This window comes from Callorhinchus milii, unplaced genomic scaffold (assembly GCF_018977255.1).
Source record: "Callorhinchus milii isolate IMCB2004 unplaced genomic scaffold, IMCB_Cmil_1.0 Scaffold12, whole genome shotgun sequence".
NCBI lineage: Eukaryota > Metazoa > Chordata > Chondrichthyes > Chimaeriformes > Callorhinchidae > Callorhinchus > Callorhinchus milii.
The window spans coordinates 10608869-10624233 of NW_024704753.1; the positions used below are offsets into that span (position 1 = coordinate 10608869).

General features: G+C 42.6%; 1 protein-coding gene across 1 annotated transcript in view; it reads right to left on the minus strand.

The window, feature by feature from the left end:
- Nucleotides 1-269: 269 nt before the first annotated feature.
- celsr3 (cadherin, EGF LAG seven-pass G-type receptor 3) overlaps nucleotides 270-15365 on the minus strand; it is a 208750-nt gene continuing 193654 nt past the window's right edge. Inside the window, 3 exon segments of the mRNA XM_007890243.2 lie at nucleotides 270-763; nucleotides 3471-4419; nucleotides 10228-10437. Coding sequence (XP_007888434.2) covers nucleotides 736-763; nucleotides 3471-4419; nucleotides 10228-10437 — 1187 coding nt within the window. The 3' untranslated portion in view covers nucleotides 270-735.

A 15365-nucleotide genomic window follows, 5' to 3' on the forward strand; every position in this document is an offset into this window, starting at 1 on the left:
GCATAAACTGGGAAACTCCAACCAGCCATTTCACCATTTCATCTTGAATCGGGTATTACCACAACATGGCTAACTAAACCTCCAATTTTGCAGTAAAGAACCCACTTGCTTTTTGTTGCTGTTTTGAAAAAGCTAACTACAAGAAGGAAAAACAAACGTTAACCAGTCCCCATTGTTACTGGATTATAATTAACCAGTTTTGCTTGAGCCTAGCATCAATCACACAGGAATGATTGGTGAGGATCTGGAGGAAGTGATGGGCTGTGGGGCTATGTGTTCCTGAACACCAGAAAACTAAAGGAGTTTTCTTCCTCATCTAACCAGTCTACTCTGTTTGTTGTGTTTGCAGAGTAAAATCGAAGATCTTGATTACAGAGAAGACGGCAGCTCATTGGAGAGGTGTGAACATGCAATAATCTCCTCATCTGGAATGTTGAGTATTCTTTGCTCCTCCAGCACCTGTACTGGTGTCCAAATCAGAGTCGATACTCTGTCCTCCATTTGGACCTATTTTTTGAATGATGGAAATCCTGTTCTTTGCAGTGCAGTGACCTTTTGGCCCAATGGCTCTCCAGGCTGTGGCCGGCCCTTTGTCCTATTCCTCCCTTAATTTTCTCCATGTGCCGTTAGGTTGACTGATGCGTTCTACTTCTCCATCTCTGTTCAGTCTTAGAGCCACTTGTACCTTCGACGTCGAGAGAGACTTAGCCTCAAACATAGCAAGCCAGTGCTGTCTCAAGATTGCGTGTCACCTCTTGCCATTCTGTTAAAAAATATTAATTTCAAGAGTGAGCTTCAGTTCACATCACAAATTGCTGCACGTTACTTAGCTTCAATTCCATCACACCTCATTCGCTTTCTGGAATTTCATGCATTCCTATTGTCCACTTGTTTATTTAACTCAACTTTTATTTAAATAATTTCTCAATTAAATTGAAACAGTGAAAGCCAGAAACATTAAAGAACACAAGTATCTCAGTAATGCTAAATGGTATTCTACACCTGTAATTGCAATACATACAGTATTGATCCTACCAGCAAGATACAGAAAATCATTCAGGGACACGCAGAATCCATAGAAAATACCAAAGCTCATAAAACTCTATAAGGTAGCAATCAGCACGAATAATGGGTGTTTAAGCATCAAAGAAACTAAAAATTGACTCATGTACAGTTTAGCTCTTGCATCCAGTTCTGATTGCTGCAACATGAAGGGGCTACCCAGACTCTAGAGGCAGTGCAATCATTAGGCAAGCTAGAATTCCTCACCCTTGAACAGGAACATCTCAGAGAGGACCTCATAGAGGTATACGATTTTAAATAGGATTGATAAACCCAGAACAAGTTTCAGGTACACCTCGGGGGGTGGGAGTGGTCACGGAAGAGGTGATGGATGGTGGGGAACAGTGCTTTTGGGTTGTTTTTGGCTTCCAAATGGTTTAGGAGTAAAAGGCAGTTTTGGCCTTCGAGAGGGAGAAGTGATCCTCAAGCCACAGGTGGTAGTGGATGGTGAGGCCAGATTTGTGCTATCTGTACTCGAAATTCCAGGTTGAACTATAATTGAGTTACTAATTTCTGTGTACAATTGGCTGCCACGTTTCGCCCACACATTTACAGTCAATTCACTTTACAGTATATTCTGTGAAACGCTTTGAGATGTCTTGAAGATGTGATAAAGGGCTATATCAAATGCAAAGATTATTATTAACTGATTTTTTTTTTTCACAAATCTGTATTAAAGCTGTAAAATTTTCTTTGGGGTATAGAGTTGCATTTTACAGCATCCAGTGAAGATGGTACTATCCCTTATTCTCTTCCTTTTGTCCCTCTCCTCTTGAAAATGGAAGCTCACATACGGTTCTACAGACGTCAGCAGCCAGCCAGCACCTTAAGAACTAACAATGAGTTATAACCATTACAATTCAAAAGACGAAGAAAGTTTTAGATAAGAATTCACTTGCTTTGTGATGTATCCTCATGTCGCAAAATATGGTTACTTTGAGGAGTCAAAGGAAAAACAAATTGAGGTCTATCTGATGTAATGTATTGACAGAGCAGCCTCATTACTGACCTGGCTTTTAAAACAAGTTAGGATCATAGAGCATTTATAGCTCAGAAGGCTATTTGATCCATTGTGTCTGTATCGGTGTTCCCCCATTGGAGCTATCTGCTCTTATCCCATTTTTCCTAATCTTTCCACTCTTTCATTATTTTTCCTTAAATTTGTGGGAAAGCATTGTCCCACAAATAGTCAAGGATTGAGTGATCAAATTATTATTAGTTTTTAATTTAATTTATTTTTGAAACGATTATTACCCCCGGAAAAGCGATCCGCCAATCATCTAAGAACCAAGTTTCTACTTACTGCTAAGTGAACAGAGGCGTGTAAGGAAATTTGTCTAAGGTTTCACCCTGTCTGGGAATCTTTACCAACAGATTATGCTGCTATTCTTTGGGATCAAATTGTGAATCCAATGACTAATGCTGCAATTCATGAGGGTCTCAAAGCACTTAACAGAAATTTTAGGGAGTGCTGAGCAGGAACTGGGTGGCAGGAAATAAAAGAGTGAAGTGAAGTGGGCTAATATGCTGTTGTTGTTGAGCCCATTTAAAACAAAATTGGATAAATACTTGAAGAAAGATCATTTTGAAAGAAATGGGAGATAAGAGTGGGGAATGGGATTGTATCAGCAAAGATGGGTCAATTGGCCTTCGGTGCTGCAAATGTTCCACAAATCAATGTTATTCTCAGGAACAAAGTACTTTTTAGCACTCACTGTTAAGCACAAGACATCCCTATTTTATAGTGTTAATATAGATCAGATATAGAGTATTAATCTCTTTATCCTTGTTTTAAAACCATGCCTTAGACCTAATCACTGATTGTGAAACTATGGAAGTTTTCGGTGTCAACTCCTACTAAAACTGAGTTTTAAACTGTTAAATGTAATTCACTCTGGACTGGAATCAAACCAAGGCCTTGGAAGGGTTAAAAAAAAGTGTTTCACGCCATTGGCTTAGTCACTTCAACAACATCTTCGAAGTCAGTGCAAATGAGATCAAGATGTCAGAATGTGGAATTGCTATATCCGTATGCTACAGTGCAGTGAATTTAATTAGAAACTCAATAGACTGCCATGTATTACACTCGTCTGCAGATATATTATCAGAATAAGAAATACTTTGTCACAAGTGGCTATTAAAGCTATGCCCATTTAAAAGGGTATTGGACAAATATTTGAAGCGGAACAATATAAAAGGGTTTTTGCAGGAAATTGGGATTAGGGTAAATAACTCCAGTGGAGATTTAGCAGAAGATTAGACCACTGAGTAGCCTCCTTCAGGACTGCCATTTTTATATTGTTAGATTGTTCTAATTGGCATATCTGTTTGATACTGGTGTGAATGTAGTACCAATATTGATAAAAATCAATAATCAAACTAATTTACTATTCTACAGATGTACTTACTCTGAATCTGGTGAGATCTCTGAGATACTGTGTGATGTTGCGGAATGTGGGGTTGAAGGACATGGGGCTGAGGTCATTGAGGAGGTCTGTGCCCCAGAGGGAGTACATGTCGTCTGGGGGGCAGAAGGAGTTGTAGTGGAAGGTGCTGAAGAAAGGATGGAAGAATTAAAAGAGGCAAGGATGGAAGACAGTACATCCAACTGCTCTGTAGAAGGCTGCCGCGTAGGTAAGGGTCCTAATTGTTCTGTGGAAGGCTGTCTTCTAGGAAATGGGCCCAGTTGTTCTCTGGAGAGATGCCTGCTAGGCATTGCATCCAGACGCTCTCTGGATAAATACCTCCTAGACAACAAGTGGAGTTGTTCTCGAGAAGGTTGTCGGCCTATTATACCTAGTTGCTCCCTAGAAGCTTGTCTTCTAGACAATATATCTAGATGTTCTTGAGAGGGATGTTTACTTGAGAGAGCTTCCAAATGCTCCCTAGATGCATGCTGACTGGGTTCAGTGTCCATCTGATCTCCAGGCGTCCGTCTGTTGGGTACTGTGTTTAACCATTCCCTGGACATCTGTTTAACAGGTAAGGCATCCAAATGTTCTCTGGAATCATGCCTGGTTGGGATTGTGTCAAGCTGTTCTCTGGACCCATGTCTGCTGGGAACAGTCTCCAGCCGTTCTCTGGATGCTTGCCTGCTGGACAGTGCATCCAGCTGTTCCCGTGACATCTGTCTCCTAACCAGCATATCCAACTGTTCTCGGGATGAATATCTGCTGGCTGGTTGAGACAGACTTCCAGTGCCTGAGTACATTCGGCCATAGGAGGCTGCTGGAACAATCCTGGGACCTAACGTTGAAGTATTGTACCAGGGCAACTCAATTTGCATTCTATTGATGGAAGTTAAACTTTCATTCTTCAATGTAGAGGATGGATAATGCATTCTGTTTTTTAGAATACCTAGAAAAAATAGATAAGATTACATTGTTAATGTGTCCCAGTCTCAGGGATTTATTTATCCTGATAATCAAAGTTTTACTAATATTCACTGAGGTTTTCCCCCGACCTGAAAAGCGCTACAGAAATGAAATTTGTTGTTGTTTTTGTAGTAAATGTAATTTTGCATTGTTGCCCTTATCCAAATTACGACTAATTCTACTTATTTTCACTCAGCATTTAAACTTCACAAAGAGTTGGGATCTTCGGCCTTTCATTTGAGTCCAATACAGAAACACTAAAGAATGGAAGACCATTGCTGTAACCTGCTCATTTATAGAGCCTCCACATGCTACAATGACAGGCATATTTTACAAATCTATTTGTAGATACTGTGAAAAATCCCCATTTTGAGCTGCCAATTTAAAGCTGATCTAGCTCTTGTGAGAGTCTTGGAACTTGTTCCCAAGAATCAAATAATAATAATAATCTTTACATTTGATATAGCGCCTTATCACATTTTTGAGAAGTCTCAAAGCGCTTCACAAAATATACTGCAAAGTGAATTTACTGTATATTTTGTGGGCGAAATGCGCCAGCCAATTGCGCACAGCGGTATCCCACAAACAGTTGTGGATTGAAGTGAGCAATTTATTATTATTTTTTTGGAAGAATTATTACTCCTGGAAAAGTGATCTGCTAATCGACTAACAACAGGATTCCTACTTACTGCTTGGTAAACAGATACGTGCAGAGTAAGGAAACTTGCCCAACAATGCATATATTAATAGTAATCCTTGCATTTGATGTAGCGCCTTATCACATCTTCGAGACGTCTCAAAGTGCAGCACACAGTATACTCCAAAGAGAATTGACTATATATTTTGTGGGCGAAATGCGGCAGCAAATTGTTGCAATAGTCTACGTAATTCAGTGTGTTTTACCTGAATGTGAAAACTTTATGGAGCAAATTACCAAAATTACACACAATTTCAAATCAATTCAGCATCACAAAATCCACACTTGTTTAACACTTTTTTCCGGACATAAATTGTACTGCACAAAAAGAGGCCATTCGGCCCATCGAGTTTGTGCCGGCTCTTTGAATAGAGCAATGTAATGTCAATCCCACTCCCCAGCCCTTTCCCCATAACCCTGCAAACCCGTCCTCCTCAAATACCCATCCACCGCGTTTTTAAAAGTTGTTATTGAATCGGCCTCGACCGCCCTTTCAGGCAATGCGTTCCAGATTCGAACAACTCGTTGCGTGAAAACATTTCTTCTCACCTCCCCTCTGCTTCTGTTAGAGACTATTTTGAATCTGTGACCTCGAGTCACCGACACACCCACCAATGGAAACAGTTTTTCCCTTTCTAACCTATCAAATCCCCTCATGATTTTGAAGATCTCTGTTAGGTCTCCTCATAACCTTCTCTGCTTCAATGAGAATAATCCTCTCCTCTCTACCCTCTCCTCATAATCAAGGTCCCTCATTCCTGGTACCATTCTTGTAAAGCGAGAAAAAGGAGTATGAGGGTAAGCTAGCCAGGAACATTAAGTCTGATTGTAAAAGTTTTTACAAACATATTAAGAGGAATAGGCTAGTGACGGTAAATGTAGGTCCACTTCAGTCAGAGACGGGAGAAGTTATAATGGGGGACAAGGACATGGCAGAATCCCTAAATGGGTACTTTGCATCTGTCTTCACCCTAGAAGACACAACAAGTCTGCCAACAATAGAGATGCACCAAGAGGATAAGGACAGGGAGCAACTTAGGGAAATTTTCATTAGTAGAGAATTGGTGCTCGGGAAACTGTTAGCACTAAAAAGTGACAAATCCCCTGGTCCGGATGGCTTGCATCCCAGGGTTTTAAAAGAGGTAGCTTATGAGATAGTGGAGGCCTTGTGTCTGATCTTCCAAAATTTCTTGGATTCTGGAACAGTCCTCATGGATTGGAAGATCGCAAATGTCACACCACTATTTAAAAAGGGTGGAAAGGAAAAGATGGGGAACTATAGGCCAGTTAAAATTTTAGAATCATTGATTAAGGATGTGGTAGAGCGGTATTTAGGGGAGCACAATATAATTAGGCCAAGTCAACATGGCTTTACAAAAGGGAAATCATGTTTGACAAATCTCATAGAGTTTTTTGAGGATATTTCGAGTAAACTAGATAAGGGTGAATCAGTGGATGTGGTCTATTTGGACTTCCAGAAGGCATTCGATAAGGTGCCGCATAAAAGGTTAGTCCAAAAGATAAGGGCCCATGGAATTGGGGGGAGCATATTAACGTGGATTGGGGAATGGTTAACGGGTAGGAAACAAAGAGTAGGGATAAACGGGTCCTTTTCAGATTGGCGGGATGTGACTAGTGGAGTGCCACAAGGATCAGTCCTTGGGCCTCAGCTATTTACCATCTACATCAACGATCTAGATGAGGACATCGAAGTTAATATATCTAAATTCGCGGATGACACAAAACTAGGAGGAAGTGTCAACACAGAGGACGACATTAAAAAAATGCAGCGAGACATAGATAGGTTAGGTGATTGGGCAGGTAGGTGGCAGATGAAGTATAATGTAGGGAAGTGCGAAGTCATCCACCTAGGTAGCAAAAACAGTAGAGCGGGTTATTTTTTAGAAGGGGAGAGATTAGAATGTGTTAGCGTCCAGAATGTGTTAGCGTCACAGAAAGTTAGTCTGCAGGTGCAGCAGCAATTAGGAAGGCGAATGGTATGTTAGCATTCATTATGAAAGGATTAGAGTATAAGAGTAGGGAAGTCTTGCTGCAACTGTATAGGGCCCTGGTGAGACCACACCTGGAATACTCTGTGCAGTTTTGGTCTCCTTATTTAAGGAAGGATGTACTTGCCTTGGAGGGGGTGCAGCGTAGATTTACTAGGTTAGTGCCAGGGATGAAGGGGATGAGTTACGAGGATAGGCTGACCAATTTGGGCCTATATTCTCCAGAATATAGAAGAATTAGAGGGGATCTTATAGAAACCTATAAGATCATCAAAGGGCATGATAGAGTAGATAGTGGGAGATTGTTTCCCCTGGTTGGAGAAACTAAAACCAGGGGTCACAACCTTAAAATCAGAGGCCAGCCCTTTCGCACTGAATTGAGGAAGAACTTCTTCACTCAAAGGGTGGTGAATGTATGGAACTCATTACCCCAAAGGGCTGTTGATGCTCAGTCCTTGAACATATTCAAGACTGAGATAGATAGATTTCTTATTGCAAAAGGTATTAAGGGGTATGGGGATAAGGCAGGGTTAGGTTATTAGCTGGAGTTAGATTAGAAGATCAGCCTTGATTGAATGGCGAGGCAGGCTCGAAGGGCCGAATGGCCTACTCCTGCTCCTACATGTTATGTTATGTAAATCTCCTCTGCGTCCTTTCCAATGCCTTAACATCCTTCCTATAGTGTGGTGCCCAGAACTAGGCGCAGTATTCTAACTCATTTATGTATATTAAATTAGTTCAGAATATGTCCTGTTTTATATTCAGAAACTCCACTCTATCACCAGTGGATGTTACAAACAAAAGAAAGCACTTTATAATAAGGGAGGGAGGGTTCAGTTGCGATTTAATTCATGTTCCCCCCTTCCCCACTTTTATTCTTTCCTGAACGTAATCTTTTATGTTACTCATGGTGCTGGCACTCATGGTTACTGTATATACAGAAACATTATACTCATCTTATACATAGCATATTTACATAGATACTGTATATCCTCCCCAACATGCAATCAAATAAAGTTTGACATTTCTGAAGTTCAAATGATGCGAACCTACGTGATTTACTCCACCATTCTCTGGTAGGAAACAAGACACTGAAAATCGAAAAAATCAAAAAAACTCCTTTCCCAGTAGAGTATTCATCTGTATACAGTATATGAAGCAACACAGGATGGAGGCTGATTCAAGGGTTTAATGCACTCCAGCCTATATGTTATCCTAGATATAATAATAATAATAATCGTTTTCATATCAGGAGAATATCTCAAAGATTGTCATACTATATCGAATAAAGTGCCTGTATTTTGTAGGAAAACATCTACGTACATATTAAAAATATATACCAAAGTTATACCAAACTGCTACGCACCCTCAATATATAATACTCTTTCTTGCATTTGATACAGTGCCTCATCATGTGCTTCGCCTCATTGAAGCGCATTTACTATTAGTACAGTACTTGTGCACAGCATTGACCCATAGACAGCTAGAATGATTAATTTTATTGTAAGATTTGTAAATAGAGACATAGAGTACAAAAGCAAGGAAGTTATGCAAAACCTTTAAAAACTACTAAAATACACAGTGACTTCACTTCACAGTATATTCTGTCAAGCGATTTGAGACATCTTGAAGACATGATAAGGCGCTATATCAAATGCAAGGATTATGATTATTATTATCACTGGTTAGGCAGGTGGAGTGTATTGTCTAATTCTAGGCAACACACATTAGGAAGGATGTCAGGCCTTGGAGATTTACCAGAATGATGCTAGGGATGAGGGACTTCAGTTATGAGGAGAGACTAGAAAAAATGGGATTATTCTCCTTAGCCCACAAAATACAGTCACTGCACTTTACAGTATATCCTGTGAAGCACTTTGAGACGTCTCAAGGACGTGATGAGGCACTATATCAAATGAAAGGATTATTATTATTATTATTTTATTATTATTATATTAGACTAGAGAAGGTTAAGGGGAGATTTAATAGAGGTGTTCAAGATTATGAGGGGTTTTGATACAGTAAATAAGAAGAAACTGTTTCCATTGGCAGGTGGGTCGGTAACCAGAGGACACAGATTTAGGATAATTCGCAAAAGAACCAGAAGGGAGATGAGGAGAAAATGTTTTATGCAGCGAGTTATTGGAATGTATTACCTGAAATGTGTGGAGGAAGCAGATTCAATAATAACTTTCAAAACGAATTGGATATATATTTGAAAAAAAATTGCAAGGCTATGGGGAAAGAGCGGGCGAATGCAACTAATTGGATAGCTCCTTCAAAGAGCCGGCACAGGCACAATTGACTGAATGGCCTCCATCTGCACTATAAGATTCTATGATTCTATTTGATGGTCAGGATACTAAAACTTCCTTCCCTTTTCAAATCACGCCACCCGAACTTGTAGACCTTGGTTTATCGTCTCATCTAGAGAGATGGCCCCACAATTCTTTTCTAACACTTCACCGGAATGTCAGCTTAAACCATAAAACCATAAGATATAGGAGCAGGAATAGGCCATTTGGCCCCTCGAGCCTGCCCCGCCATTTAATAAGATCATGGCTGATCTTCTACCCTAATTCCATTTACCCGCCCTATCCCCATATCCCTTAATCCCTCTATTCTTTAGAAATCTATCAAGTTTAGTCTTGAATATGTTCAAGGACTGAGCATCCACAGCCTTCTGAGATAGAGAATTTCACAAATTCACTACCCTCTGGTGAAGAAATGTTTCCTCAACTCAGTTCGAAAAGGCTGACCTTTAATCCTGAGACTATGACCCCTAGTTTTAGATTCTCCAACCAGGGGAAACAGTCTCACGGCATCTACCCTGTCAAGACCCTTAAGAATCTTATAGGTTCCTATAAGATCACCTCTAATTCTTCTATATTCTAGAGAATATAGGCCTAGTTTACTCAACCTATCCTCATAGGTCAACCCCCTCATCCCAGGAACAACCCAGTTAATGTACGCTGCATTGAATGTACGCTAAGGCGAGTATGTACTTTCTTAAATAAGGAGACCAAAATTGCACACAATATTCTAGGTGTGGTTTCACCAAGGCCTTATACCATACCCAATTTACCTTTCCTCTGTCGCTCTTGTTTGAAGTGATGGGTTGATGTGTTCTCATCACCGCTCGCAATGGACATATCGGGCTGGTTGTTATTTGTGGCATCCTTGCTGAAATCAAGGCCCAGTTTTCTCTCAGAGCCCCACTTCTGCAGTGAACAGGCGTGAACTTCACACTCTCCCAGTGTTGGCCAGTAGGATATTAAATCATTGCCATCACAGTCTGTAATATATGATGAAACATTTTACAGCCATTAATGTCCTTAAATTGTGACTTTTTGGCATGATTCACAGCAATTAAAAATCTGGTGGTGTAAAATTCCACCTAGGTCTACATTTACTCCATTACTGTAGCATTTTATACTGCCCAGAATCTAGTAAATTATTGAATTTAATTCCGATTTAATTTTGAATTGGTTTGGTGTAAAAGAACTTACATAACTTCAACATTAAGATTGCATAGGCTTCAACATTAAGATTGCATTTAAGAATTTGGCAAAATTCTGTATGTTTGAAATCCTATGTTAATAGCGTAAATCTAGACACATAGTAAGTTCTAATCTGAAATATGCCCCACCCCCACCAACATGAAGGATTCGTAAAATAATCTTTCTTGATATTTTCCACTCTTTGATATTCGCTTTCCTCTTCCTCTGTAATAAATCAGAATATGAGATGCCATGGAAGTATTTTGCTCCATAATAAAGGCTCTTGCATTAGAAAATGGACTGGATTGCACTAGAAAAGAAGAACTTATATTTTCATAATGTTTTATCACATCAAAATGCTGCACAGTTCAAACCGCTCCACAGATAATTATTTAGTCACTATTTTGCGGGTAAACGTAGCACCTTGAAATGTCTCAAAGTGCTGCACAGGTAATTATCGTCAAACCTACTGTTTTTGTAGGCAAACATTTATACCTTGTATAATCCCAAATAGCAAACTCTTATGCAAAACTCCACAAATAGCAATGAATAGCATGTCTGGAAAATTGGAACAATGAGCAATGCGGAGCTCCCCTAGATCTGCACTGAAGGGTCAGCTTGGCCTATGAGCTCAAGCCCTGATATTGGGCTTGATTCCATAGCATTCAGAGGGTCAGAGATGAAGCCAAGTGAGCTGTGTTGACTCCTAAAATATGTGAGTCAAGCCTATTTCTCCTCTGCCCCCATCCACTATCCTAATAACCAGAAGATAGAGTCATGAGGGTCTCATCCATCTTTTTTAGACACGTACAAGTCTGATAAATATCTGTAGTTAATCTTCTATCAGAGATACAAATCTCAGAGAATCTCACTCGAGAAACCTATTAAAAACTCACAAAATTGTTAATGCTTTATTAAGTACAGTATTGTCCTTTGGGACCATTAGTATCCAGACATTGACTATCTTTTGAAGAATGAATTTTACAGCCACATTTCAGGGCCTGAGCTTGATTTCTTCATCATTTGACATCTATTAAAAAGGTCAATAAAATATCCAGGTTGACAATGAATGATCAGGGGACTGATGCTCATAGAAAGCCAATGGAATGAGTGTAGGTTTCTGCTGAATGCGAAGAACAAAATATTTTCTTACCTGAAGCCCCCCAATTGTAGTAAACCCTGGGCGTGTGTACCTGAGGCCCGAGTCTGGCTCATGGTCTTAGGCTCGACTGGCTTAAAGTTTAAGACTGGGCAAATGTAAGGTTTTTGAAATTCTTCAATTCATTGTTAATATAGACGCCATGTCTGTGTGTGTGTCTCTATGTGTCTGTGAGTGTCTGTGTGTGTGAGTGTATCTGTGTGCCTCGCTCTCTGTGTTTGCGAGTGTTTTTGTGTGTCTCTCTATGTGTTTATGAGTGTCTGTGTGTATCTCTCTGTGTTTGTGGGTGTATGGTGTGTTTCTCGCTCTCTGTATCTGTGTGTCTCTTTCTGTGTTTGTGTCTGTGTGTGTGTCTCTCTCTGTGTGTGTGAATGTATGTGTGTTTCTCGCTCTCCGTGTTTGTGTGCTTCTCTAAGTGTGTTTGTGAGTGTCTGTGAGTGTCTCTCTGTGTTTGCGGGTTTATGTGTGTGTGTGAGTGTATGTGTGTTTCTCACTCTCTGTGTCTATGTGTGTCTCTCTGTGTGTTTGTGAGTGGGACGTCCTCCCGACGTGAAAGACATTACACAAATGTATTCTTGTTGTTGTTGTTGTCTGTGCGTGTGTCTCTCTATGAATGAGAGTGTCTGTGTGTGTTTCTATGTGTTTGTGAGTGTCTCTGTGTGTCTCTCTATGTGTTTGTGAGTGTCTGTGTGTTTCTCTCTATGTGTTTGTGAGTGTCTCCATGTGAGTGTCTGTGTGTGTGTGTGTGAGTGTATGTGTGTATCTCGCTCTGTGTCTGTCCCTCTCTGTATTTGTGAGTATCTGTGTCTCTCTCTGTGAGTGTGAATGTCGTGTGTCTGTGTGTGTCTCTCTATGTGTTTGTGAGTGTCTGTGTGTGTGAGTGTATGTGCGTGTCTTGCTCTTTGTGTCTGTGTGTTTCTTTCTATGTCTCTCTATGTGTTTGAGTGTCTGTGTGTGTCTCTCCAGGTGTGTAAGTGTCTGTGTGTCTCTCCCTGTGTTCTTCAGTGTCTGTCTCTCTCTCTCTCTCTCTCTGTCTGTTTGTCCTTCTATGTGTTTGTGAGTGCGTGTGTGTGTGTATGTGTGAATGTATGTGTGCGTCTCTCTCTATATATGTAGGTGTCTGTGTGTGTCTCTCTCTATGTGTGTGTTTGTTTGTGTGTCTCTCTATTTGTGTGTGTCCTCTGTGCTTGTGAGTGTACGTGAGTGTCTATGTGATTGTGAGTATCTGTACGTGTATCACTCTTTGTGTCTGTGTGTGTCTGTCTCTGTGTTTTTGAGTGTCTGTGTATGTTTCGCTCTATGACTGTGTCTGTGTGTGTTCTCTCTCTGTGTTTGTGGGTATTTGTGTGTCTCTCTCTGTGTCTCATGTGTACCTCCGCACCTCGGGCGCTGGCAGCATCAGCCTCCACGGCTGCACACTCAACCTCACTCAGCCAGTCAGGAACCTGGGTGTCTTGTTTGACCCTGAATTGTCCTTTCTCTCCTACATCCACACCATGACCGGCACTGCCTACCACCACCTCCGCAACACTGCCAGACTCCGCCACTGCCTCACTCCTCAGGCTGCCAAAACTCTCACCCACACATTCGTCACATTAAGGCTCGATTATGGAAACTCTCCCAGTCGCCCTCCCACCTCTCTGCCTTCCCTCACCCCTATTCCACCCCTTCCCCATGCTTGGGTCCCGACCCCTGACTGTCCAGCGCCTTGTGAAGTCCTCCCAACATGAAAGGCGCTCTATAAATGTAATTTTGTTGTTGTGTTTGGGAGTGTCTGCATGTGTCTCTCTATGTGTTTGTGAGTGTCCCTATGTGAGTGTCTGTGTGTGCATGTATGTGTGTGTCTCGCTCTCTGTGTCTGTCCCTCCGGTATTTGTGCGTCTGTGTGTTTCTCTCTATGTGATCGTCTGTTTCCCTCCCCTGTCCTTCCCCTTCAGGCTGCTTATTGCTAACCACAATGTGCGCCCTCCCCACTCTATGCCACCTTCTGGCCCCCACAGCCTCCTGCAGGCTGACAATGTTCCACTAATCCACCGCCTCTCATCTTAGCGTGCGCATCTTGGCTGCCGGCCCTAATCCGAGCTGGCCCTCCCTCAAAATGCCCCCCTCCCTGCAAATCACCCGCTCTATCCTGCTCTCTCTTCTCCCTCCCCGCCTCCTATCTCTACTTGGCCCCCCCACTGCCATTTTCTGCTCTAACCTGGGAATCCTTCGTCGGGCTCATCGCGGCACTTGGCGTTGGCTGTCCTGCAGCAGCCACACCGACTGCCCCATTCCCCAATACCGCCGCAAGCCACCCCGGACCCAGACCCCGGGGGCTAACCTCTCCTCCTTATCCGCAGCCTCCCTGCCAAGCAATCCATTACCCCCTCCCATCCCACATATCCCCCTGCCAACTGTCTTCACCATCGTAAACTCCATGAAGCCCACCACCTGCTCCCTGGACCCCATCCCCACCCCTCTCCTTAAATCCCAGCTCCACCTCCTTACCCCACTACTCGCTGACATCATCAACCTCTCCCTGTCAGGGACTGTTCCTTCCCCCCTCAAAACAGTCACTATCACCCCACCTTGAAAAAAAACTTCCCTTGACCCATCACAGCAATCCAGCTACCGGCCCATCTCCCACCTCCCTTTTTTGTCTAAGGTCCTTGAGAGCCGTTGCCTCCCAGCTTCGCTCTTTCCTCTCCTCCCGACTCCCTCCATGAACCCCTCCAATCGGGTTTCCGGGCTGCCCACAGCACAGAAACTGCTCTGGGAAAGTCACAAATGACATCCTGACCATGTGTGACCAGGGCTCCCTCTGCCTCCTCGTCCTCCCTGCCGCCTTTGACACTGTGGACCACTCAATGCTCCTCTACGGCCTCTCCTCCCACCTCAACCTTCAAGTTTCTGTCTTTGACTGGTTTAGATTCTACCTTTCACACCGCCTCCAATTCATCTCTGCAAGCGGCTTCTCCTCCAACCTCTGCACCTCTCGTGCAGTGCTCCTCAGGGCTCAATCCCCTTCTCTTCACCCTCTACGTGCTCCCCTTGGTGACATCATCTGCAGACATGGGGTAAATGTCCACATGTATGCGGATGACACCCAACTCTACCTCTCTACCTCCACCCTCAACTCCAGGACTACTGGCGTCCTGACCGACTGCCTGTGCAACATCAAGCCTTGGATGAGGGACAACTTTCTCGAACTCGGCGTCAGCAAGACCGAAGCCCTCCTGATTGGCTCGCGCCAGCGCCTCCACACCTTGGGCGCTGGCAGCATCAGCACACTCAACCTCACTCAGCCAGTCAGGAACCTGGGCGTCTTGTTTGACCCTGAAGTGTCATTTCTCTCCCGCATCCGTGCCATGACAGGAAATGCCTACCACCACCTCTGCAACATTGCCAGACTCCACCACTGCCTCACCCCTCAGGCTGCCGAGGCCCTCATCTACGCATTCACCAGGACGTCCTCCCTATGTGAAAGGTGCTCTATAAATGTAATTTTGTTGTTGTGTTATTGCTGATTGTCTGCGTGTGTCTCTTTCTGTGTTTGTGGGTGTCTGTGTGTTTCTCTCTCTC